Genomic DNA, 23,660 nt, shown 5'->3' with positions numbered 1-23,660 from the left:
CAGCAGGAACTTAACTAATTTTTTTATGCTCCGAGCTTCATATTGCTTTCGATGCCAGGTAGCTGTTGTCGTGTCATCTCTCGGAGTAGATGATATAATTGTGATTTTCAACGTTGCGTGTTACAAGATATCACTTGTTTATTTACGTAAAACAAGGAGAGGGAGTGGCCAGAACTTTTTCTTGCTTCTTTCGTCACGGCTGATGTCTCGTAAATCATTGTAGTCGGGATCCAAGTTGCGGGCGGTGGACCAAGGCCTGAAAATGAATGGATCCAGTTGCTCCTTTCATTCCCCCAAGAATCTCTCAACTTTAAGAGGAGAGACAAGTGAATGGACATCAAGATTCCGATTCATCGAGGATGAGATATCATTTCCTTCTTCTTCTTCTTCTTTTTTTATGATTTTTCATTATAAAATCAATATTTCAGATTGATTAGCAATTGAAAGCCTGGACAATTTATAAGTCTTAGACATCACCTTCTTTTTTTTAATAAATGATTTTTCATTACAAAATCAACCACGATTGCGTGAGTTCGAAACTAAAACAATATCAATTGAAAAAACTTATAGCTTGTTTCATATTACGGTAACAATTTAATAATTTTTTTAAAGTATTTTTTTATTTAGAATTAGATTGAAGTATATATATCATTTTTTTAATTTTATTTTTTATACTAGTACATTAAAATAATTAAAAAAAATATCTGAATCAAAGAAAATTATTTTTGTTTTTCTTTTCTTTTGTCCCCATTCCTCAAAACACAGTACGGTGATAAGTTTGTACACACATTTAATTTCAACCTGCCTGCCAAACAACTTGGGAAAAAAACTCCTCTAGCCCAGTGGGAAGGAAGCAACCTGAAATACGGACAGTTGAAGGAGATGCCCGTCAAGGATTCGGACAATAAGCAGGCCTGAAATTTGTATTCATCCAGTGGGCAACGAACAGCTGTTTCACACACCCACAATTTACCGGCATGCTTCCTCGTCATAAGATAAAACCCAGTAAAAAATCAGCCTAAGAGAGCCTAGTTGATTGATCTCTCTGTCTTTCACTACAAAAAAAGTAGCTGCCATGATTTTCATTTGATCACAAGTTTGTCATGTCGGGCGGTTGTACGAGCTTTCGCCTCCCGTGCAAGCAAAGCAACACCATAGAGGCATAGAGCCCGTGTCTTTTTTCCCCCCCGAAATCTCGTCGTTTTAGTCACTGAGCAAAACAAATGCTAGTAATGAACTTGAAAGCATGAGGAAATTTATGCCTTTGCCGCTCACTGATCCAGGCTCTAAGCCAGGTAACGATTGAAGGCCCACTCCAGAAGCTCTCAGCCCACATAATGTTGTATACTGGGCCAAATAAAACCCAACCCACAAAACTCTTGAAAAGTCTGAAATAGCCATAGCTTATTAATCCCCTTCCAGCCAGGCCAGCCGACTTGTAACGTCACAGTTCTTCACTCTAAAAACCCTGGAACCCCACAAAACGCAGCAGCATTCCTCAGCTCAAACCGCGATACGACATCTCTGTTACCTGCAAAATTATTCGAAAGGTTAGCTTTTTTTCTTTTTTTAATATCTCATTGCCTCTCTAATCTCCATTTATTTATCTGATAATTATTCTAGTTTTTGTTTAGGGTTTAAGTATTTAATTTAATTCCAAACTCTTAGAAATTCTGATTTTTTTTTCTTTTAAAATTTCTTAGATGGAGGAAGGAGAGAATATATTGGAGGCAATTCTCGATGACGATGACGACGACGATCGTGACAACTTTGAAGATGTTGATATGGTTGATGTGGAAGAAGGAGAGTTTGTGGTGGACGACAATTCACATACTGATTTAGGATTGAACAATGGCAGTCACGATGGTGCTAGTGAGAATCTTGGAAATGCAGAGTCTCAAAGTAATAACCAGAGGCGGCGGCGCGGCGGTAATAAAAAGAAGAGGAAGAACAAGAAGAGGGGAGGAGGTGGTCCTGGGTCTAGCTTTACTGACGTGAACAAGTAAATTCTTTCATCACATTGATTTTATAAACTGTTTTGGTCTGATGTTAGATGAAGGAATTTTAGTTTGGTTATGTTGTCTTAAAAAATAATGGTGAATTAAATATAACGTGTTGCTAATTTGATATATGTTATGTGATTTTGGGTCTAATGTTGTTTTCCTTTGTAGGTTTGTGTTAGATACATGTAGACGTTTGAAAGAGAAGAAATCCTACATGGTATATACTGCTGTAGGTTGTTTGGGGGTTTCTGCATTAAGTGATCTCGTGAAAGAGGTGATGTTCCTTTATTCATCTAAAAAGATTATTTGTTTATTGTTTGATCAATAAGAATGATGTCCTGTGCGAATGCAATTAAGCTGTGCAATTTGTGCTTTCCTGATGATGCTTTCTTCTCAGAATCTTGCAGTAGATACCATTCCCGTGTATGCTGGTCTGTGTTTCTGTTATGTTTTGAGATACCCAATAGCCAAGTGTCTTTGAAGTTTATGTATCATGATGACTGATGTTGCATTTCATATTTTACCGTTGAGCTGCCCTCCTTGTGCTTGGTGAAGCATTTTTTTTTACCTGCCCCGCAGTCTTTGATTAGAAAGTCTCTCTGTATGTGGACTGGCTATTTCTCATGATAAGTCGAGACATCACAAGTGTGCTTTCTGATGATGATGCAACCTACTGCTTAGATCTGCTTCCATTTTTTTTTTTCTTATCAAATAGGTTTGTTATCTTGAAACAAACCAGCATTCATTTTGGTAATGGGCAAGCAAGTTGTACTTGCTGCTTGACAGGAAAGGTGAGAATTTGGGTTTACATGATTCTGGATTGGCCCTGAGCCATCAAATGCTCATCCATTCTATTTAAAGCCTTCCAAAAAATCTGACATTGAATATTGTTTCCCTACCCTTGCAGATTTTCGTTGTCAAAGCCATTTGCTGTTTCAAATTGTGTGCTCTGAGATGAGATATAACTTGGCTGAACCACTTCATGATCATTTTCTCTTTATGTAGGTTGATATCATTTTATCATTTTATTGACTTGGTCTGTGTTTTGAGATTGTCAACAATATTTAAACCTCCCCAATGTTATTTGAAAAATTAGAACGATGTTTCCCCCACTCTTGACAGTGCCTTTTTCTTGCTCTTTAAACTGAGTTACATGTGCTTTTTATGTGAAGTACATCATATAGACATGCATAATAAGTTCTTAAATCCTTGTTCTTTGAGTAGTTTTTTACAACTTTGTGGCTATAACTGATGGCGTCATTGCTCTCATTAGTGAATGATGGTTGTTTAAGGTATTTTCTATGCTGCTGTCCAGCTTTTTGGTTGTTGGCTAATATTAATTCCTTGAATAATTTTCTTATTTTCATGGTTAATTTTCTTTGCTGCTAATTTCTTGCTTTGCATTCTTAATGCATTGTGCCATCTTTTATATTGTCTCTTGAAAGCATGTTTTTATATTCACTACTGCCTTTTCCGCTCTCTTCCCACTCCTTTTTGCAAGTGTTTGCTATGTTTCTGTGTGTTCTGTTTAGACTTTTCTTTCTGGACATGCATTCTAAAATGGAAGTTTCAGGTGTATGCAATTCAGTCCTGTGGAGGGCAGATGACGGTTGATGGCAGACGCTTTCGAACAGGTGGTGGGATATTGTGGAATATCATGAAAACAAGAGAACCAATGGCCTACAAAGAGATTATGAAAAAAGCAAAGGAATTTGAGGTGGGTAACTATTGTATTCCCGTAAATGCATTTGATTAATGAACTATTGTTTTGTCCCAACAAGGAGGCAACTTTTGGGTTTATGCCTGTTTGTCGGCGAAAACACAACCATGTATAAGTTTAATCTTTCATCACTGTATCTGTGGTCGCTTCAATGCATGTTGCTTATCTTTGTACTACACTGTACCTCTACTTGTGTTGCGTTATGTCTTTGTTTTGAATACTAGCAATCTGTATTATCTGGAACCCCCTTTGCAGAAGCAATTTAGGCAACAAACTATTCGGCGAGCACCGGAGCAAAACAATGAGTGTTCCTCTCAAATAGCTGCCTCTGGATTCATTGATGAGACACCAGTCAGCGTACCAGATAGTTCTCAAAAAGAGCTAGTACCTCAATATCAGCATGAACAGTCCAGTGCTGATGAGAAGCGCAAATCTGTGCATGAGAGGATAAGAGTACCTGTTTCATATGACGACTTGCTTGGAGATGATTTGAAAAATGATGAAGCATGATTTCTGAAGAATGTTGGGCTTGGCGCAGTTTTGCACTCGGCTATGCGGGGATACAGAAATACCCTTAAGACTTGACAGGATCTTTTTCCAGTTTTTGAAAGGAGAGTTTCAGCAGGCAGTCCATTTTTAACGTGCAACTGTGTAGACCATAGATTTTCCTTACTTTTTCCTCCATTAAAAAAGAAAGTTTAATCTTACTGCGATGGATGCATTGCCTTTTTCTTTCATTGTTCATATTAAAGGTGCCCTCTAAACTCTAAAATATAAATGAGGATTCCTCGGATGAAGTTGATACTGCTGATTTACATTAACACTCTTGTGACTAAGAAAAGCAGAAGGTACGGGCGTTGAACCCATTTTCACGCAAGACCTCTTATGGCTGTATGGACGGAGACATTCTGCTCCACATAAAAAAAGCACCGGGATGAGATTGATAAATAAAGGCATGTGATTTTCGGATTCTTTGGGGCTTAATTCGAGCCTGCAATCGTTTGATACTTGAACACTTTCGGTTCTCAAAGTGTTACTGTTGTTTTGTTGATTATTATAAAATCTCTAGGCATTTTCAACGATTCCCATGCTCACCTGTACACTAAATGGGAGTCTCTATCATTGGGGACCTCTATGTTTCTCATGAGAAATCTGAAAATAGCTGACAGTATCACAACATTTTGAACATAAGCTGCACCAAAAAGAAAAGAGGCTGTGCTCAACTATTACAAGACTGGCTAAAAGATGAAGTCAGACAGCTATTTTCTCGTTTGTAGGAAGAGGCAAACCACCGTGCAATCATCTACTTTCGAAGAAGTAAACTTCCTTTTCCACGCAGCTGTAGCAGCCTCCACCACAGCCTTTGCTGCTGCTTGTTCACTATCTGCTGCCGAAACGATGGATACCACTTCCTTGTTGCTAAGCACATCCCAAACCTAAGTAACACGAGACAAGTAACACAAACCAGTAATTATCACTTCACCTTTGCAATAAAAATTGGATTCTACTCATCTTTGTGTTGAGGCAGTTGCTTACCCCGTCTGATGCGAGGACAATGAACTGATCCTTGGAAGTTACTCGGTGATAAGAGATGTCTGGTAATGCAATAATTCCATGGTTTTTGAGCAGAAAGTCTCCAAAAGCTCGAGACATGGCTAAGCCTGGAGAATCTTCATGAGGTAGCCAGACTCGATGGACGTGAGGCTCTTCCTTTAGTGCAAGTACTCTGCCATTACATTGCCTTATTCTTCTTGCTTCACCTGAATTATAAGATGACCCGGTTTTAAAAATTGAGTGCGGGGATAAATTTCCATGTTACCATTAAAAGTTGTTGCATCTCTGCCTTTTAATTGAGAAGGAAGGATGTCCTACTTGGTACTCCAGGCTTCAAATCTGTAGTTAATTGAACAGGCATGATTCCCTTCTGATCATTGGTTCTGCCCATCACAGCCCTCGAGTCTCCAAGATTAGCTATAATAAGATCTTCACCCTGTTTTCATTTTCCAAATAACAAACAAAACAATGAGACGACAGATAAATAAACATCCTTTCCTTTACATATGAAAAGGAAAAGATTGATTCGAGAGGATTTGTTTGCTCAAAATAGCTTGCTTTCTTACCTGTCTCACGACAACTACTGCAGTGGTTCCACTGCAAGAGCAGTCCAGACCTTCTTGAAGCTTGATCTCCTTGTCCATCACCTTGAAGGCACAAATACATGCCTCTCTCCATTTATGAAAACTTTCACTTGGTAACGGTGCTAAACCACCATCTGTTTTCTCATTGTTGTGATCTCTAACGGTCTTTATCTTTTCTAGAGCGTTCTTTTGATTTAGCAAGAGTGATGGCAACCTATTTCTCACAGTCCTGCTCACTATGTGACCATTCTTTCCATGCCCATCAAAAACTCCACAGAAAGCTCCATGTTCCATTCCATAGCCCTTCGTAAGAAGAACAAGTTCCAATCAGCAACAAGACTTCAAAAAAACAACAAAGGGTGAAATCTAGTGAAGAATAAATAGCATGAACCAACCTGGTGAACAACAGCAGCATCTTGATTTACTCCCTTGCTTCCTTCTTTAGAGTAAAGAGAACCAAGCTTCTCAATTCCATGAGAAACAATATCCTCTTGGACATGCATGACATTTTCAAGGCCATCATCTGCCTGGTGTATCTCAGAAGATGCAGAGGAAACGCAGATTCCCATCTCTCAACTTGCACAAGTTTTTTCTAATCTCTCTTGCCAACTTATTACAAGTCCAATGACGTGTGAATATAATAGAACAGCCTCCGAAATCATGAATTTAGGGAACCCAAGAATGCGCATGTCAGCTCAACACTAATTATCTATAAAGCTTAGAGTGGCTCCCAGCGAGCGGAGAGCGCAAGCTACCTCAATAATTCGTTTTTTTTTAATGCTGGGTCTTATTTTAGATCACAAGCCTCGCTTTAAAATGCGCATGTGAGGTGTAGTCTTTTAAGAGTAATATTTTAATACCCTCTATTTTCTGTATGAGACTATTCTTTAATTTTTGATAATGTTTTTTTTTTTCGGTTGAAAAGCGATTATGTAAAAAGATGATTTTTTTCTTCAAATTAAATTTTTTTTATTTTTTAGATCAATTTAGTATATTAATTTTAAAATAAATTTTAAAAAATATAAAAAATTATTTAATATATTATCAAATAAAAAATATTCTAAAACATGTTATACCCTAGTAAAACTTATTTTAAAATACCAGGCTCTAAAACATGTTATGCATCCATAGTAAAACATCAAATCATATTTTAGTGAGTTAGATGTTTATATATATTTTTTTAAATATATTATTTATATTATTAAAAATAATATAAATTATATTTTAAAACCTTATATAACAACTTAAATTTTTAAATTAAAATAATTATTTGATATTATATTAAAATCTGCGGTTGAATCTTGTCATTTTCATTTTATTTTTTAATTAATAATAGAAAATAATACAAGTAATTTCAAGCCTTAAAAAGAAAAATATTATAAAATATTATAAATTATATTTTATAACCTTATCCAACATATTGAATTATTTTTGAATTGAGACGATAATTAATTGAAAGTGGGCACTACAATTGGATGAAGCTGCAGAGATGTCGTGCCAAATCATTTCAGAAAGTTGGGATAACATCAAATAATTCTACCGACTAAATTAACAAGCCATTGCCAAAGTTCTTCCAGCCTTTTCCACTGTCCGAGCAATCAGATTTGTCCGGGACGTGGATTAGAAAATTAAGAAAATTTTGAACATCATGACAAGAAGGCTGGGACCCATCCATGCTCTCAACCGGGGGAAATCTATACAGGGTGCCCTCCTCGTGTCAGGATACATTACTTAGCAGAGCACATAGATGAATGTCCGGTCCCTCGCCAAACAAGAGTTGAAAAAAGGAGATGGGAGTTGACCCTTGACCAACTTGTTGCCCTAATTTAAAAGCTTGGATCCATGGAGTGAGTTACAAGTCATCTAGGTTCATCGAGAGATTCGAACAGCTGGTCACCCTATCAAGCTAGAGCCATGATTAATCCTGGCTTTATAGAGTGGAATTATGCCTTTTAATGCCTTGAAGCAAGCATGGAGAAATAGAGCAGGGACCCGTCCGTCACACGAGCCATGCACGTCGTGAAGGTTAATCAAACAATCATGGCGGTAGAGAGGGGGGACCTTCTTCAAGATCATTCATCGAGGATGTTGATTGTAAAAGATAATCGAAGTTGACTTGTGATTTGAGGCAGGTATATGGTAGCTTAATCGTGGGTTCTGCTCCCAATAATGTTGTGCCGTTGGGCAACCAATATTTTAACTCTACGTGATTGGGAGCTGGGAAAATACCATGTGCTTTTGGAGCCACTGAGAAAGGAGTAGTGGGTGGAGGGAGTTTCTAGACTATAAAATCCTTTTTAGCTGGAAGCAGGAACTTATTAAGAAGGGTAAACAACACTAGAAATACAAATGCTAACGACATTTTAGGCTATCATTCGTTTCACAATGAGAAAAACCATAGCCCCTAACGAAATGACAAGTGATTGGTTGAAATGGATCAAAAGCTTTCCACTCCATGTGGTGGTGCTGTGATTGAATAGCAATCATGGTCAAGCTCGACCGGGAAAAAAAAAGAAGCAGCTAAGTTTGAATCCCGTGTTATGCTTAGTGTTATTTATTTATATGGCTGGGTAGCTCAATTTTTTTTAATTTGATTTTTTATTTTGTATAAATTTAAAATTAAATTATATAAAAGTTATTTTAATATAATATAATTGACTTATTCAATTTATAAATATTTTATTTATATTTTATTTGATTGATAAAAATCATTTAAAAATGAGATTGGCATGAGAAACCTCCCAACCCAATTTATTAAGTAGCCTAGGTTTATGTGGGATTTGACTAAACATAACTCAATAAATTTAGCCGATACATAAATAATTTGATCAATCGCTACAAAAGATGTAATGATAAAATTTAAAAAAATAAAAAGAAAAAAAATCTTTTAACCTAACAATCTAAAATAAAACCATATAAAAGTTGTTATGATATAATTTAGTTGACTTGATTGATTCATTAATCTAGATAATTGTTAAAAAAAGTTCACGGTTGAAATTATAAAAAATAATAGTAAATAAAAAAAAAGAAAATGAGCAAGATATAAAAAAAATATAAACAGTGAAATTCTACGATGATTTATAGGTTTTTTAGTTGGGCGTGTGTGCGCGTGTAAAAAACTTGAGTCTTGGAAATTTAATGAAAGCACGGGACCCCTTTTCTTCACAATTAATTAATCAATGGTCGAGCTATAAAATATCAGAAGTACAAACAGACAGATCAAGGTATGAATCACCAAATCATATAATTTTGTGATTCTTCTGTGCTCCAAGAAAGGTCGCCTCTTGCAATCTCTAAAGATAAGACCCTAACGCCATCCAATCCACTTAACCGAACATGCCATGATGACGATTACGGCAGCAACCCTAATATGCATTATCCTTCTGGTGCCAAACATTTTACAGCGCACTTGACACCGCACGTTCAATGACCTTGACTAGTTCGGTGCGTCCACCGAATGCCTTCTGCTTTCTTATCGTATGTAACCATGCCATCTTGTCAAGAATTTCAACTCCATCCACAATGCTTCAGCTCTTTATTTTCCATCGAGGAACATGGTGCCTCCCTCCTCCTTTTATTCTCAAACGTTAATATATATATATATATAAGTTTAAGGTTTTTTTGGTTGAATTAGTTTATTTTATTTATTTATCCTCTACCAAACACCTTGGGGTTGAATTTTAGCTTCCAAGTTTTATTATTTCGTTTTTCTCTCTCGCTTACCTTTTACATTGAAAGACACTTAAATAATCTTAATTTCTATCTCTCTCTAATCACAATGATATTTCAATTATTTCTCTCTCTCTCTCTCTCTCTCTCAACTGCTAATTTACCCTTCAACTTATTAATCCAACGAACATCCTTGAAAACTAGCTTTTATACCATTAATTTAATAATTACTCCACTGAATTTCTAATCTCATACAAAATATCATTTTAAGCAAATAAAATAGGCATGTTACGTGTGGGCCATTTACATATTAACCTATGTAACCACTCTGATTGTCTTTTGGGCTAAGGGTGGCAGTGCCACCTCCACCTCCCCAGCTCACTCCAGGGTGGCTGTGTGTCCATTAACCTTTTCTGATTATCTTCTGGACTAAATGGGTGTTTAGTATCTAAAGAGAAACCCAGTCCAACAACAACCGGCAAATTTAGTTGGGCCTATGATCTCAATTTTGTAAAGATCCTCTGAGACAGTTCAGCAACTGGAAGAGCAGACCCAATTCAGACTCACAAGCTTAGAACTTGAGCATGTCCAAATCACTAAGAAACTTGTAGATGTCATATTGTGTTCGGCTTAGAGATTGATTGCAGCACTGCTGCTGCTGCTGCTGTAGATAGAAAAGGAAAGTGTTTGATTAACATATTGTACTTTGAAAGTGCGTTATTAAATGCTCTTGGTGCGACATTCGCTGTGTTTTAATATTTTTAAAAAAAACCTCGAAATACACAAAGCATTTATGTTTCAGATTAAGTTATAGTTAATCCTCCTTCTACGTGATTGAAAGGACAATATAATTGAAGTATGCAATCATTTTTCTAGCTCTCTATATATATATATATCCTGCTTTGAGAAAGATCTCAGGCTCAATCTCCCTTCTCTCACTCTCTAAAGTCTGTTCTAGCGGAGGAGAAATGAAAACAAGGGCCTTAATGATGTCAATTCTTGCAAGGAACAACAATTTCAGTTTCTTTGATGATATTAGATAAGTAGATTAGAAACAACAGTTTCGTTACTAGGCTCTGCTGTGCATATGGATTCAAGGTGTCAATAACTTTTTATGAGCTCTTTTTTAAAAAAACAAAAGAGTCGTAAAATTATAATATGTGAAGTTCACCTCGTCAGAATTCAATTTGTCTAAGAGAAAATTTTAAGATTATGTTGTTTGAACATTGTTTTTTTTTTAAAGAAAATTTTAAAAAAAACTTAAAAAATATTGTTTTTCTTAATATAAAAAAAATTGGTCCAGACTTGAGTATGTAGGGCAAAGATTAATGGTTTTAAAAAATAATACTTCTAACCAATAAATAATGATTGATTTTTATTTTTTTACATCATTTTTTCTAAAAAATATCCTAATTTCATCATTTTTAGAAATGTATAATTTAAAGTGTTTTATAAAAATATAAATTTTTATATTTTTAGATCGTTTGACACTAAGTTAAAAATAATTTTTTTTAAAAAATATATTATTTTAATATATTTTTAAATAAAAATAATTTAAAAAATAATCACCACTACATTTAAAATTTTGCATGGAGGGAAAAGGATGGTCCTCCTCTCAATGTTCTGGAAATTTGGAACCATTTTTAGGCTGCATTTACGTGGGTACTGTGTTCTATTTATAATTTCCCCACTTCTACAATTATTATCCAAGCCACTCTAGTATTTCTTTAAATTTTTTATTTTGTATAATATTTGGGCTAAGTTTAATGCTGAAGCATCTACAAATGCTAGGCAGCATTGGCATGGTGCTTTCATACTGCTAAAACTCCATGCATCCATCATTTGGGCTAAGTATTTCTTTAAATTTTATTTTTTTAAAATTACTTTTAAAATATAAAAACAAGCATGTTTTAATTGTGTTTAATATTTTGATATGGTATACTTTTTAAAGTATTTTTAATTGAAAATACATTAAAATATTATTTATTTTAAATTATTTTTATTTTTAACATTGAACTATCAAAATCATTTAAATAAATTATAAAAAATATTAATTTAATATTTTTTTAAAAATATTAAAAAATAAGTTCCTCTATATGACCTGTGATTGAGAATGATTAAGAATTCCACAAGGTGGAGAAATCTATGCAGCAACAGTTTGGTATTTGCAGGGCATGACTTGTCATGTTAGAAATTGCAAACAAATTATTGTCAGCCATAAACGTCTTCAAAGGGTCACATTTACTGTTTAATGGTTGTTTTGTAATGTAATAGTGATTATTTATTTTTTAAAGTATTTTTTGTTTTGAAATATATTAAAATAATATTTTTTATTTTTTTAAAATTTATATTTAATATTAATCTCTAAAAATAATTAATTTAATAAAAACTCATGAAAAATAGATTGAATGATTGAAGCAAACAGGCATATGTTCTAATGTTTTTAATTTTAAGGATCCGATTAATTTTTTTATGAGAAGCTGGTCCAGTTTGATTTGAACTATTTGACAATCGTATCCGGTAACTTGAAAGAGAAACTTCCACGTAAAGGATCCTATCAATATATTTTTTGAATATTTTTTTTATCAAAATATATACAAAAATAAAAGTAAGAATTCAGATTACAACAAAAGAGATCAAGTAATGAATAAAAAGTACAGGACTCCCTCCATCTACGTACATTCATAAAATGGGATGCTAGTGGCGCACTTGTCACACTTGGTTTAATATATAAATGTATTAAATATTTTTCTTTCTCTAAAATTTATTAGATTATATATTTACCTTTTTCATTTGTTCATGGTGTGTAGCTTTAAACTATCATTTCACTCAATATTATTCTATTTATTTCGAACCCACAATTTCAAACATGAGTGAAGCTTCCATTTTATTGGATACCAGAGCTTAGACATTAGATAGTTAAAATCTGTTTGTTTAGTCATAGCAACACTCGAGAAGGTTATATATAAATATATATACTTCGGTGGTGGTAAGGTTTAGTAAATACCATTTAAGGTGGATATATAATGAAACTAGAAAAGCTATCATGGGCGTAGACTTGTCGCCCACGATGGAGCTAAAGTGGTGGACGAAGAAAAAACACGGTCTACTGCTGATAACGGAGACAAGACTTCCATTGCTTTAGTTGATCATCTGCAGTTGATTTGATTAGCTCACTGTTCATGATCTTTATATTGTTCATCATCCATAGCTTATGGTTTATAGTATATAAGGCCCCTATGAGCTTATAAGTTGTGGAGACTTACACAATCAAGAGAAGAACTACTTGTTTCCAATGGTGACCCCCATTTCTTCCATCTCTCTTACATTTTTTGTCAATGCTTTTCTTGTTTTGTGCTCTTTGAATAAGGGGTATGCTGTTGAAGAAGATGAGATTACGAAAGGCTATCTACATATTATTAATGTCAAATCTCTTCTGCCATCAACAGCTTGCAACCAAACTTTTAAAGGTTTAATCTCCATTTTAACAATCATATCTTGATTTATGTTGATTATATATATATATATATATATATATATATATATGCAACCAAACTTTTAAAGGTTTAATCTCCATTTTAACAATCATATCTTGATTTATGTTGATTATATATATATATTGGTTTAGTTGCAAATATTTTAATTTTTTGATTTTTATATAATCACACTAATTCAAGGTGCATGCATTTCAGTTTCCAACAGTTTATCCCTGGAAGTAGTGCACAGGAGTGGCCCATGCATTCAGGTATTAAATCAAGAAAAAACAGCAAATGCTCCTTCTAACATGGAAATCCTCCTTCGAGACCGACACCGAGTGGACTCAATTCATGCTAGGATCTCAAGTCATGGTGTTTTCCAAGAGAAGCAGGCTACATTGCCGGTCCAGTCTGGTGCATCCATCGGTTCTGGTGATTATGTTGTTACTGTGGGACTTGGCACACCAAAAAAGGAATTTACGCTCATATTCGATACTGGCAGCGACCTCACTTGGACTCAAGGGCGGAGCCAGGAATTGTTGTTATGCTGGGCTATAATATAAATACGTAGAAATTATTTTTTAAAATCAACCATTCACTCAAATATGTAAATTTGTTAAGTTAACAATAAAATTTTAAGTCAAATACATAACATAATATATATATATATATAAATGAAATTTAAAGTATATAAAATTTAAAATAAAAATAAATAAATTATACTATCAAAGCTGCATCCTTCGATGTTTTGTAGAATAGAATTCATCTATAATCAAATCCGAATCAATATTTTCAACAAGTTCTCATTCAATATAAATCATCATAGAATCTGCTAAGAACTCCTCTTCCATTTTATTGCGAAGCACAATTTTAACATGTTTCATAGCTGAAAATGCCCGCTCTGTAGTGGCAGTGGAAACAGGTAAAGTCGAAACAGGTAAAGTCAAAATAAGACGAATCAACCTGTCAATCAAATGATAGTGCTGCAACTTATTTGTTTCAGTCAATCCTCAACATAATTCAGAAATGATAGACATATTCTGAAAGCTCTCATGATGAATCACATCAATCTGATAATGCTCTAGCTGAGATCTCAAATAATACATCTCTTGTTCATTGAAATCTTCAGGATAAAATTTCTCAGCAAGCCTGTAAATAGCATCAACTTTAAATGATTTAAAGTTATCTTTAGGTGCTAAAGCAGAGCTAAGTACAAGGAGTTCCACTGTCTCATCACTGAATCTAGAATTTAATTCTCCCAACTGAAAATCTATTGTTGAGTTAAATATATCATAACGATAATGCTGGTAAACTGTCACTGAACCTTGTTATTGACATGAACGACCTGTAGCCTTTTTATATGAAGCATTCATATGTGGTATGTCAATCTCGTATTTTATGCAAACAAATTGCACATTTGCAAGGAGAAGATCAAATCCGGTATCTCTCAAAGTTTGAAGCAATGCTTTAGTAGTTGATACAAGATCCATTGCATTTAAGATGTCAAGAGATTTTTGTTGCAAAGCTCGACAAAATAAATCAGTAATCCCTATTATTTTATGCATCAAATATAAGATGAATATAAATTCAAAAGATTTCATCACAATCAAACAACCACCAGCTTCTCCACGTATAGAATTAGAAGATCCTTCTTGAACCATACTTTCAAACACAGTAATAGTTGCACCATACATATCTATTAAGCTGCAAATAGAATCAAAATGAGAGCTTCAGTGAGTAGTTCCACTTCGATGTAAATTACCAATTTGATTAGCCCCTCTACCAGTCTCACGTTCTCCAGTAATTACCATATGTGCAATTTCTATAGCCTGAGCATAATGTAACTCGGTATGATGTTTGGGAGAAACACAAATAAGGTTGATAATGGTTGTCAATTTGAGAAAAATAACCAAATAGAAATCTAATTTTCAGCTGCTGCAACTAATGCTAGTTGTAGTCGGTGAGCAAAATAATGTACATAATATACATAAGGACAATCTCTGAGAAATAGAGCTTGTAATCCATTCCATGCGCCACACATATTGCTAGCACCATCATACCCTTGACCTCGCATATTGAAAATATGCAAGTTATATCGAGCGAGCACATCACAAATTTCTTTTTTAAGTGTCGAAGAAGTAGTATCTGAAACATGCACAATACTAAAAAAACACTCTCATACAAAACCCTGAATGTCAACAAATCTCAAAACAATAGCCATTTGTTCTTTATTTGATGTATCTTTGGCTTCGTCAACCAAAATACAAAACTTTGCATCTCTAATTTCTTCACAAATCTTTTTCCTCACTTTGTTTGCAAGAATATGCAAAATCTCTTTTTGAATAGTCGGCGAGGTATACTTTGCATTTTTCGGAGCTTTTCTAAGACAACATCATCAATGTCAACATTCAATCTCCCCATAAGTCTTATAATCTCCAAAAAATTACCTCGATTATTAGAAGCCGAAGATTCATCATGACCTCTAAATGCACATGTTTGTAAGCTAAGCCATCGAACACTTTCAATTGTTGTCATAAGTCTCAATCGATTTTTCTAAACTTCTTCAATAGTTTGTGCATTCAACACTTTATCAATATGTTTACTTACTTTCATTAAATCTTCAGCAGATTTCACAGCATTGTTATATGGTGAAGTGGGACTTCCCACATGCATCAAAAGTGCACATCTAACCCCATCATTAACCCTCTTCCAACTTCTAAAGCCTTCGGTGGTGAATGTGAGATGACGAGGCACTTTGTTTTCAAAGATAAAGTATGGAAAACAAAATACTGCATCCTTTGATGGAGAGTACTCTAGCCAAGGAAATTGATCAAACCAAGTGTACTGAAATCAACGATACTGTCTCCTTGATTCAGTTCTTGGATACTCTGCTAACTTAGGTTGATATGGACCCATTTTGATATAAGCTCTTCTAATTTCATCTTGTTGATTAATAGGATGTCTCCGTACTGGAATTCGTAACCTAGGATCTCGTTCAAGAGTATTAACATCAATTTCAACTCTTTGAGATTTGAAAGGGGGTTGTCCACTATGATTTGACACATCAACATTGGAAGGAGAATGCCCTTTACTGGTTGATGTTTGTTCATTTGATTTAAAAAATGAAAACATAGTTTTTCCTCTCTTGTTTCCTTGATTTTCCATTATAATTTATAACCTATTCAAGTAAAAAAGATTAGGGAGGTCAGATGCAAGATGAAAAGATACTAATGCTATAATAGAATATTCATAAAATACAAAATATACAAGGATAAACTAATAATGCAAACTACTAGGAGATTAGAAAAACTCATAAAATACAAAATATACAAGGATAAACTAGTAATGCAAACTACTAGGAGATTAGAAAAACTTAACTTTGAAATAACCAGTAAATTATTAGTACTAAACTACTAGTGTGTTAGCATATATTCATTTTTAGGGTACAGTCTATTGTTTACTCCACTAATAATCTATTGTAATGAATATGAAACATTGAATTCAAAATGAAAAGTCATGGCTTGTAAATTCTTACCTGATGATTTTACACTCTTGTGGCTCTTTGTATAGATTCTTCTTCAAAATCCAAGCTAAAATTGTATATTGTTGAGAGAAAAATAGCTAAAATTTCAAGTTATTTAGAAGATATGTGAATCAATCAATTATTTATATTTAAATAGATTTACTATAAAATATAACTAATTAATTAGTATTGGAAGAAAAATTGGGTGGCTAAAATAAAGTGACGGCTGATGGCTATTAATTATTTTGTATTGGAAGGAAAAGTGAGACACTAGGTTTAGGTTTGTTGTAAAAGATACCGAAAGTATAATATAAATTTGCTTTAACAAATAAGAAAAGAAAGACAAGATTTGCTATATAAAAATTAAAAAAAAAATCATTAATTTTTATTTAACCTGGGCTACAACCCTCCTTAGCCTTGTAAAAGGCTCCGCCCCTGCACGGGGAGAGTCTAAAATCGTAGGGCTAGACAGTTCCCTTTTATCTTGCTACATGTGAATATAGGACTTTTAGGTCTCTTTATTTTTGATAATTTAAGAAAATTTTATTAAAAAAAATCTTGATACATGCGGAGAGCCCAGCATCGTAGAGCTGGATCGTTCTGTTTTATCTTTTTCAAATATTATTCTTTACCTAGTTCCAAGGTTGATTGTCTTGCATTTGTAGCATTGGATGATCCATTTGCAATCTTTTTTTTTTTTTTTTTTTTTTTTGTTTTGTTTTTTTAGAGATGCTCAGCCATGGATTTGCACTGTAATCTTTATTAATCGTAAAAAAAATAAAGGATTGGATTTTCTCTCGGTGGTTGTAACTAAGATATGAACATGAATCTTAATGGAGTTGGCTCCAAATCAATAGCAATAAAATGTTTTCAAATTCAAGTGTAAGTCCGGTTAGATTTTGTGCTTCAATTTAATCTATTTAAAATCTCATCTAAATATAAAAATATTTATTTTTAAATATTAAAAAAAAACAGATGATCTAATAACTCAAATACTGCATAGCTTAGCCATAAGAGCATCAGCATTATGCTAGTCAAGCCAATTTCTAAGCTATAATAGCATAAAACATAACATTGTTGCTTGTCAAGAGGCTTGCTATCTTGGGTCGAGAAAATTTTAAGATTATGTGGATAGGATATTTTTCATTTTTTTTAAAAATAGAATAATAACTACAGTGAAATTGGCTGCGGAGCTACAGCCATTGAAACAGTAGAATGCTTAGCTATTTTATATTTTTGTTTAATGGTCAGATTGTCCAAGAATGGTTTCCCGCCACGAACAGGCACAAACGAAGATCATAATATTCTCTTTTTTAACGATGACTTTCTTCCATTGCCATTAACAACCATGACGTCGTTAGATTGCTTAATTGGAACACCTTTAATTTATTTGTCAAAAAAACAAAGGGACTCATTGGTAAAGCTTCAATCAAAGACTTGGAAGTAAGCGTTCTTGTCTCCTCTTACACGCGTAATCCTTCACTTTGTACAGGACATATACATGCCTTCTTTTTTGGTCTTGCATGTAAATGTGGAAGACTTGGAAGTAAAAGTATTCTTTTTAATTAAAACAATGTTTTTTTAATATAAGTGAATTAAAATCATTTTAAAAATATTAAAAAATTAAATTAATAAAAATCAATTTTAAAAAGCAAATAAAGTTTGGTATCAGTGAATTAAAATTATTTTAAAAATATTAAAAAATTAAATTAATAAAAATCAATTTTAAAAAGCAAATAAAGTTTGGATATAGGACATTAAAGAATTCAATAATTTTAAGTAATTAAGAAATTATTTCAATACTCTAATCAAAGAAGATAATCAAGTATATTTTCTATAATTTATTTTATTTTATTTCTCTATGTATCTTATTACATGGTTTTATAAACTCTATATAAATTGAACATACCACATGTATCACATTATTGAATGAAAACATCATCTTTTTATTATAAATCTCTTCTTACACCATAAATTGAAGATACAAAGATTTGGTCTTACAATAATCCATGTCCCTCGTGGAAAATTCAAACTATTGCAGCCAATATCTAGGCTCTACACCATTAAGAAAATAACCAATATAAATATTATTAATTATTTTCTAAACAATAAAAAAAGAGATTAAGAAATTTAATAATTCTGAGCAATTAAAAAATTGTTTCAATAATCTAACAAAAGAAGATGATAAGTATATTTTTTATAATTTATTTTATTTTATTTTTTATGTGTCTTGTTTTATGTCATTACAGACTCTAGATACATCAATCTAGTTACAATAATGCATGTCCCTCATGGAAAATCCAGATTATAGCAGCCCTCGAGGCAATGGCGATGGAGCTTGTATGAACAACAACAATTGAGAAATGCCGTGTACTGACTTTCAATAGTTTTAGGTCCTCGTCTCCGCCTGTTTTTTTCCACATAAATTGACTTTATGGAAATAAAGTTTCCATGTATTTGCTTGCTTTATCCGTTGATTGGCTAGAGAACGATTCTAATTATTTAAAATCACTTTATGGAACTTCCTTTTTAAAGTATTTTTTTAATATAAAAATATATAAAAATATTTTTTTATTTTTTAAATTAATTTTTAATATTAGCATATTAAAAAAAATATAAAAATATTAATTTGAAGTAAATAAAAAACTAAATTTTTAAAATTTTTTAAAATAACTTTTAAAATGTAAATATAAATATTTTCTTTAATAATTTGATATAATATATTTTTTAATTAAAATATTATTTGCAGGTGTATAAATCTATGCAGCAACCATTAAACAGTAAATGGGATTGGGAATACATGGTGGAGAAATCTATGCGCGCAACAGTTTGGAATCTGCAGTCAGCCATGAACGGCTTCAATTGTTTTGTAATGTAATAATGATTATTTATTACATTGACTGTTTAATGGTTGTTATGTAATGTAATAATAATTATTTGTTTTTTAAAGTATGTTGTGATTTGAAATATATTAAAATAATATTTTTTAAATTTATTTTTAATATTAATATATAAAAATGATTTAATAATACTAAAAATAATTAATTTAAAAAAATCATGAAAATAGATTGAATGACATGTTTTAATATTTTTAATTTTCAAATTGATGTTATAAAATAATATATATATATATATATTAATATTGATAGTTTTTAATTTAAATATTGTAGATTCAACTATTATTAATTAAATAATATTTTATATCAAATATTTTTTATTATTCCATTAATTTATTTATAATTTTATTATCTATGAAATTTATATGATAAAGACTATAATTTTTATGGCTTTTTAAGTATGAAACAAAATTAGATAAAATATCATCAGAAATAAAATTAAAATTACCATCAAATTTCATAAATATTACATTATCTTGCAATGTTCTTTCAATTTATATAATAATATTAAATATTAATTTTTTAAATAAAATATAATTTAAATAAATTCATTAAATTATATATAATTTCATCACGTCTGAAATTCATATGATAAAAATTATAATTTTGATGGTTTTTTAATTATGTAACAAAATTTAATAAAATATCATTAGAAATAAAATTGAAATTACCATCAAATTTCATAAATATTACATTATCTTGCAATATTCTTTCAATTTATATAATAATATTAAATATTAATTTTTTAAATAAAATATAATTTAAATAAATATTTTTTTATCTAATGAACAACTGATACCATGCCAGATGAATACTTCTTTTATCTATGTCAGGTGAATTAACTCACCTGGCATAAACGCGAGAGGCAGTTCTCAGTTACTGTGTGTAAGATGATAATTTGAATATAAAATTTAATGGTCTTACCAAACAATAAATTATTTTTTAATATTATCAAATATAATATTTACACGATTTATTTTAAAAGCTAAAATTACTGTGTAAATAAACACTCTCCTTTCTATTAAGTTTTTATGAGAAGCTGGTCATTTGAAATCTTTGACAATTGGACCCGGCAACTCGAGAGAGAAACTTCCACGCACTTTCGAGTAAAGGATTAGAAAATCAAAACAAAAGTGAAAGGGAGCCAAGATTTATAATATAATTCATATTTATATATACAATTTCCGATTCTTAAGACTTGAGGTGTTTTTATATACATGCACCAACGTGATACATCCTTTTGATTTTCATTTTATTTTTTTAATTATTATTTGTTACAACAGGGGCATTAAGGCCCAAAAGAAACAAACATGTATACACACACATATATGTGTGTGCGTGGAGGGGGGGTTGGGTAAGTTTATATATATTTTGAATAATTTCACGGATTATAAAATTAATAATCACATAAATTTTAGTAATCTAAGTAATCTTACGATTCATAGAACTAACTGAACAGGTGAACTTTAAAAGCAAACCTAAAATCTAGTGTTAAAGATACATTCTTTTAATTGATTGAAAAATTGCGCAGTTTATGACGGACTTGTGGTATTAGACCGGAGACGATCCACACTGACTTCAGTACATTTCATGAAGTCAGCCTTCCTTCAAGTCTTTCATTGCGATCCACGCCTTGCTTGAATATGTGTGCGTATATATATAGGATACAAAGCTAGCTAGGGAAGAAAGCAGAGCACTTATGAGTTGTATGAGAACATAATTAGTAGCAATACAAGTTGATTGTTTTTTATGGCCAATCTCATTTCTTCCATCAAATTTACCAGTTTCATCTATGTTTTTCTTCTTTTTCTATGCCCTTTGTGTTCTCTGAAGAAGGGTTATGCAGTTGAAGCAAATGAGCATATAAAAAAATATGTTCATACCCTGGAAGTCAATTCTCTGTTGGCATCAGATTCCTGCAACCAATCTAGTAAGGGTTCATGATTGTGTGACAAATACATATGTATATTTTATGATGTTGAAATGAAATTAATTTTCTACCTAATGCACTAAGCAGCACTAACTATAGGTTATGTGTTTCAGTGATCGACAAGGCTTCATCTCTGCAAGTTCAGCACAAGTATGGTCCGTGCATGCAAGTACTGAATGATCGGTCACATGTACAATTCCTCCTCCAAGACCAACTTCGAGTGGACTCGATTCAAGCTAAACTCTCCAAGAACTCAGGCCATGGCATTTTTGAGGAGATGGTGACAAAACTACCAGCCCGGTCAGGTATCGCCATTGGCACAGGCAACTACGTGGTTACTGTCGGCCTTGGCACACCAAAAAAGGATTTTACCCTTGAATTCGACACCGGCAGTGACATCACTTGGACTCAATGTCAGCCATGCTTAGGGTCCTGCTATCCGCAAAAGGAACAAAAGTTCGACCCAACCAAGTCAACCTCATACAATAATGTTTCGTGTTCCTCAGCATCATGCAACTTGCTCCCTACCAGTAATTTTTTGTTTTTGCCAAATTCTTGACGTGTAAATTTCATGAATTTCATAATTGAAAACAATGGTCTGGGATAAAAAAGTATATTTGAAGCTTACTTCTTTGTCATGTTCATATGCAGGTCAAAGGGGTTGCTCTGCCTCAAGCTCGACATGCCTCTACCAAGTTATATATGGTGACCAATCCTACTCCCAAGGATTTTTCGCCACCGAAACACTAACCATTTCATCATCGGACGTTTTCACAAACTTCCTGTTCGGGTGCGGCCAAAGCAATAATGGCTTGTTCGGCCAGGCAGCCGGTTTGGTAGGACTAAGCCCCTCTTCGGTATCCTTACCATCACAAACTGCGGAGAAATACCAAAAGCAATTCTCTTATTGTTTACCTTCAACCCCTAGCTTAACCGGCTACCTAAACTTTGGGGGAAAAGTCTCTCAGACTGCGGGATTCACTCCAATATCCCCAGCTTCCTCAAGTTTTTATGGCATTGACATCGTTGGAATGAGTGTTGGAGGTTCCCAGCTACCAATAGATCCATCAATTTTTACTACGAGCGGAGCCATCATCGACTCCGGTACGGTCATCACTAGGCTGCCTCCTACAGCATACAAGGCACTCAAGGAAGCATTCGACGAAAAAATGTCGAATTATCCCAAGACAAATGGGGATGAACTGCTTGACACATGCTATGATTTTAGTAATTATACAACAGTTTCATTTCCTATGGTCAGTGTGTCGTTCAAAGGTGGGGTTGAAGTGGATATCGATGCATCGGGGATCCTGTACCCGGTGAACGGTGTGAAGACGATGTGCTTGGCATTTGCAGCAAATAAGGATGATAGTGAAATTGGGATTTTTGGAAACCATCAGCAAAAGACTTACGAGGTTGTCTATGATGGTGCTAAAGGAATGGTTGGTTTTGCAGCTGGTGGTTGTAGCTAAAAGCCTAAAACGAGAAAATAATGAATATCAAGTTGGCTTAAAATATATAGCACCATTATTGTGGGTTTTCGTTGTAAAATCAAGTTCCATGTCTGAGCTCCAGATCCTGGAGCCAAAATTAATAAAGTGCTAGTAAAATTTTCCAGTTTATGGATACCAAGGTGAATTTAATGCTTTTGCGAGGATCGCTTGAAACTTCATCTTTTTTTATATTTTCTATGTTCTAACACTTGGCTTTTAAAATTGTATAATAATAATTCTAACTTCTTTGTCTATTTGGATGAACATGCACCGTTTTGGGTCATTTTTAACATGGTTTTACCGATGGCGAGTCCTCTGTCATAATCGTTTTATGTGCGGCAACGACAGGATGTTTGCTTCTCTTATTTATTTATTTATAAATGTTACGCTTATAGCCTTGTAGTTTAGAATTTTTCAATCTTACTCTTCTACTTTCAAGATGAGCCACTGTTACTCATTTCATCAGCTTTTTCATATTCGATTTGTGAAATTTTATTGAGGTTCTTAAGTGTGTTTTTATAACATTTGTTTGAGTATTTTATGATTTTTTTTTAAATACACTAGATTAAGTTTGTCCTCCAATACTCTCTTATAAATATAGAAATAATGTGTGAAAAAGAAAAGAAAACAATGGAAGGATAAAATTCATTAGGGTTATAGTTCTTAAATTAAAAAATAAAAGATACACTGAAAACAAGTTTATATTATTGTTGTAAAACTTGACTCGATCCAACATGTTAACCTAAAACTCAGGGCTAGAATTGAGTCGGGTTTAAAAAATACCAATTAGCGATTTGACTTAGTAAAACTC

General features: G+C 32.9%; 4 protein-coding genes across 5 annotated transcripts; 3 read left to right on the top strand and 1 right to left on the bottom strand.

The window, feature by feature from the left end:
• The first annotated feature begins 1,412 nt into the window (after positions 1-1,412).
• Positions 1,413-4,538, top strand: LOC105122233 (phosphorylated adapter RNA export-like protein). The gene is made up of 5 exons (XM_011021229.1): positions 1,413-1,550; positions 1,704-2,002; positions 2,172-2,277; positions 3,577-3,720; positions 3,979-4,538. Exons 2-5 carry the CDS (start codon positions 1,704-1,706, stop codon positions 4,231-4,233), a joined length of 804 nt encoding a protein of 267 aa, XP_011019531.1. The 5' UTR covers positions 1,413-1,550; the 3' UTR covers positions 4,234-4,538.
• Positions 4,539-4,753: 215 nt separating this feature from the next.
• Positions 4,754-6,634, bottom strand: LOC105122232 (probable protein phosphatase 2C 72). Its single transcript, XM_011021228.1, has 5 exons — positions 6,257-6,634; positions 5,844-6,164; positions 5,596-5,713; positions 5,260-5,483; positions 4,754-5,159 (listed from the first exon to the last, which is right to left on the bottom strand). Exons 1-5 carry the CDS (start codon positions 6,428-6,430, stop codon positions 4,983-4,985), a joined length of 1,014 nt encoding a protein of 337 aa, XP_011019530.1. The 5' UTR covers positions 6,431-6,634; the 3' UTR covers positions 4,754-4,982.
• A 6,052-nt stretch (positions 6,635-12,686) lies between these two features.
• On the top strand, positions 12,687-13,569 carry LOC105122408 (protein ASPARTIC PROTEASE IN GUARD CELL 1-like). Its single transcript, XM_011021500.1, has 2 exons — positions 12,687-13,000; positions 13,223-13,569. Exons 1-2 carry the CDS (start codon positions 12,826-12,828, stop codon positions 13,567-13,569), a joined length of 522 nt encoding a protein of 173 aa, XP_011019802.1. The 5' UTR covers positions 12,687-12,825.
• A 7,450-nt stretch (positions 13,570-21,019) lies between these two features.
• On the top strand, positions 21,020-23,003 carry LOC105122231 (protein ASPARTIC PROTEASE IN GUARD CELL 2-like). Of its 2 annotated transcripts, none has more exons than XM_011021226.1 (3): positions 21,020-21,362; positions 21,470-21,886; positions 22,008-23,003. In XM_011021226.1, the coding sequence occupies exons 1-3, from the start codon at positions 21,176-21,178 to the stop codon at positions 22,826-22,828; spliced, it is 1,425 nt and encodes a 474-aa protein (XP_011019528.1). In that variant the 5' UTR covers positions 21,020-21,175; the 3' UTR covers positions 22,829-23,003. The 2 variants fall into 2 exon arrangements, with proteins under 2 accessions (XP_011019528.1, XP_011019529.1); XM_011021227.1 differs by having other exon boundaries at positions 21,025-21,356.
• The last annotated feature ends 657 nt before the right edge of the window (positions 23,004-23,660 follow it).

Source organism: Populus euphratica, unplaced genomic scaffold, assembly GCF_000495115.2.
Source record: "Populus euphratica unplaced genomic scaffold, PopEup_1.0 scaffold19.1, whole genome shotgun sequence".
Lineage (NCBI taxonomy): Eukaryota > Viridiplantae > Streptophyta > Magnoliopsida > Malpighiales > Salicaceae > Populus > Populus euphratica.
This window is presented reverse-complemented; position numbering and strand designations above follow the sequence as displayed.

Bases quoted from the DNA above. Each gene is read 5' to 3' on its own strand.
- LOC105122232 (XM_011021228.1), bottom strand. From the start codon at position 6,430: ATGGGAATCTGCGTTTCCTCTGCATCTTCTGAGATACACCAGGCAGAT. The intron at 5,714-5,843 runs GTAAGAAAGCAA...AAATGAAAACAG, and splicing joins CAGTAGTTGTCGTGAGACAG to GGTGAAGATCTTATTATAGC. The intron at 5,160-5,259 runs GTAAGCAACTGC...CGTGTTACTTAG, and splicing joins TTGTCCTCGCATCAGACGGG to GTTTGGGATGTGCTTAGCAA.
- LOC105122231 (XM_011021226.1), top strand. From the start codon at position 21,176: ATGGCCAATCTCATTTCTTCCATCAAATTTACCAGTTTCATCTATGTT. The intron at 21,363-21,469 runs GTTCATGATTGT...TATGTGTTTCAG, and splicing joins CTGCAACCAATCTAGTAAGG to TGATCGACAAGGCTTCATCT. The intron at 21,887-22,007 runs GTAATTTTTTGT...GTTCATATGCAG, and splicing joins ATGCAACTTGCTCCCTACCA to GTCAAAGGGGTTGCTCTGCC.
- LOC105122408 (XM_011021500.1), top strand. From the start codon at position 12,826: ATGGTGACCCCCATTTCTTCCATCTCTCTTACATTTTTTGTCAATGCT. The intron at 13,001-13,222 runs GTTTAATCTCCA...CATGCATTTCAG, and splicing joins TTGCAACCAAACTTTTAAAG to TTTCCAACAGTTTATCCCTG.
- LOC105122233 (XM_011021229.1), top strand. From the start codon at position 1,704: ATGGAGGAAGGAGAGAATATATTGGAGGCAATTCTCGATGACGATGAC. The intron at 2,003-2,171 runs GTAAATTCTTTC...TTTCCTTTGTAG, and splicing joins AGCTTTACTGACGTGAACAA to GTTTGTGTTAGATACATGTA. The intron at 2,278-3,576 runs GTGATGTTCCTT...TGGAAGTTTCAG, and splicing joins TAAGTGATCTCGTGAAAGAG to GTGTATGCAATTCAGTCCTG.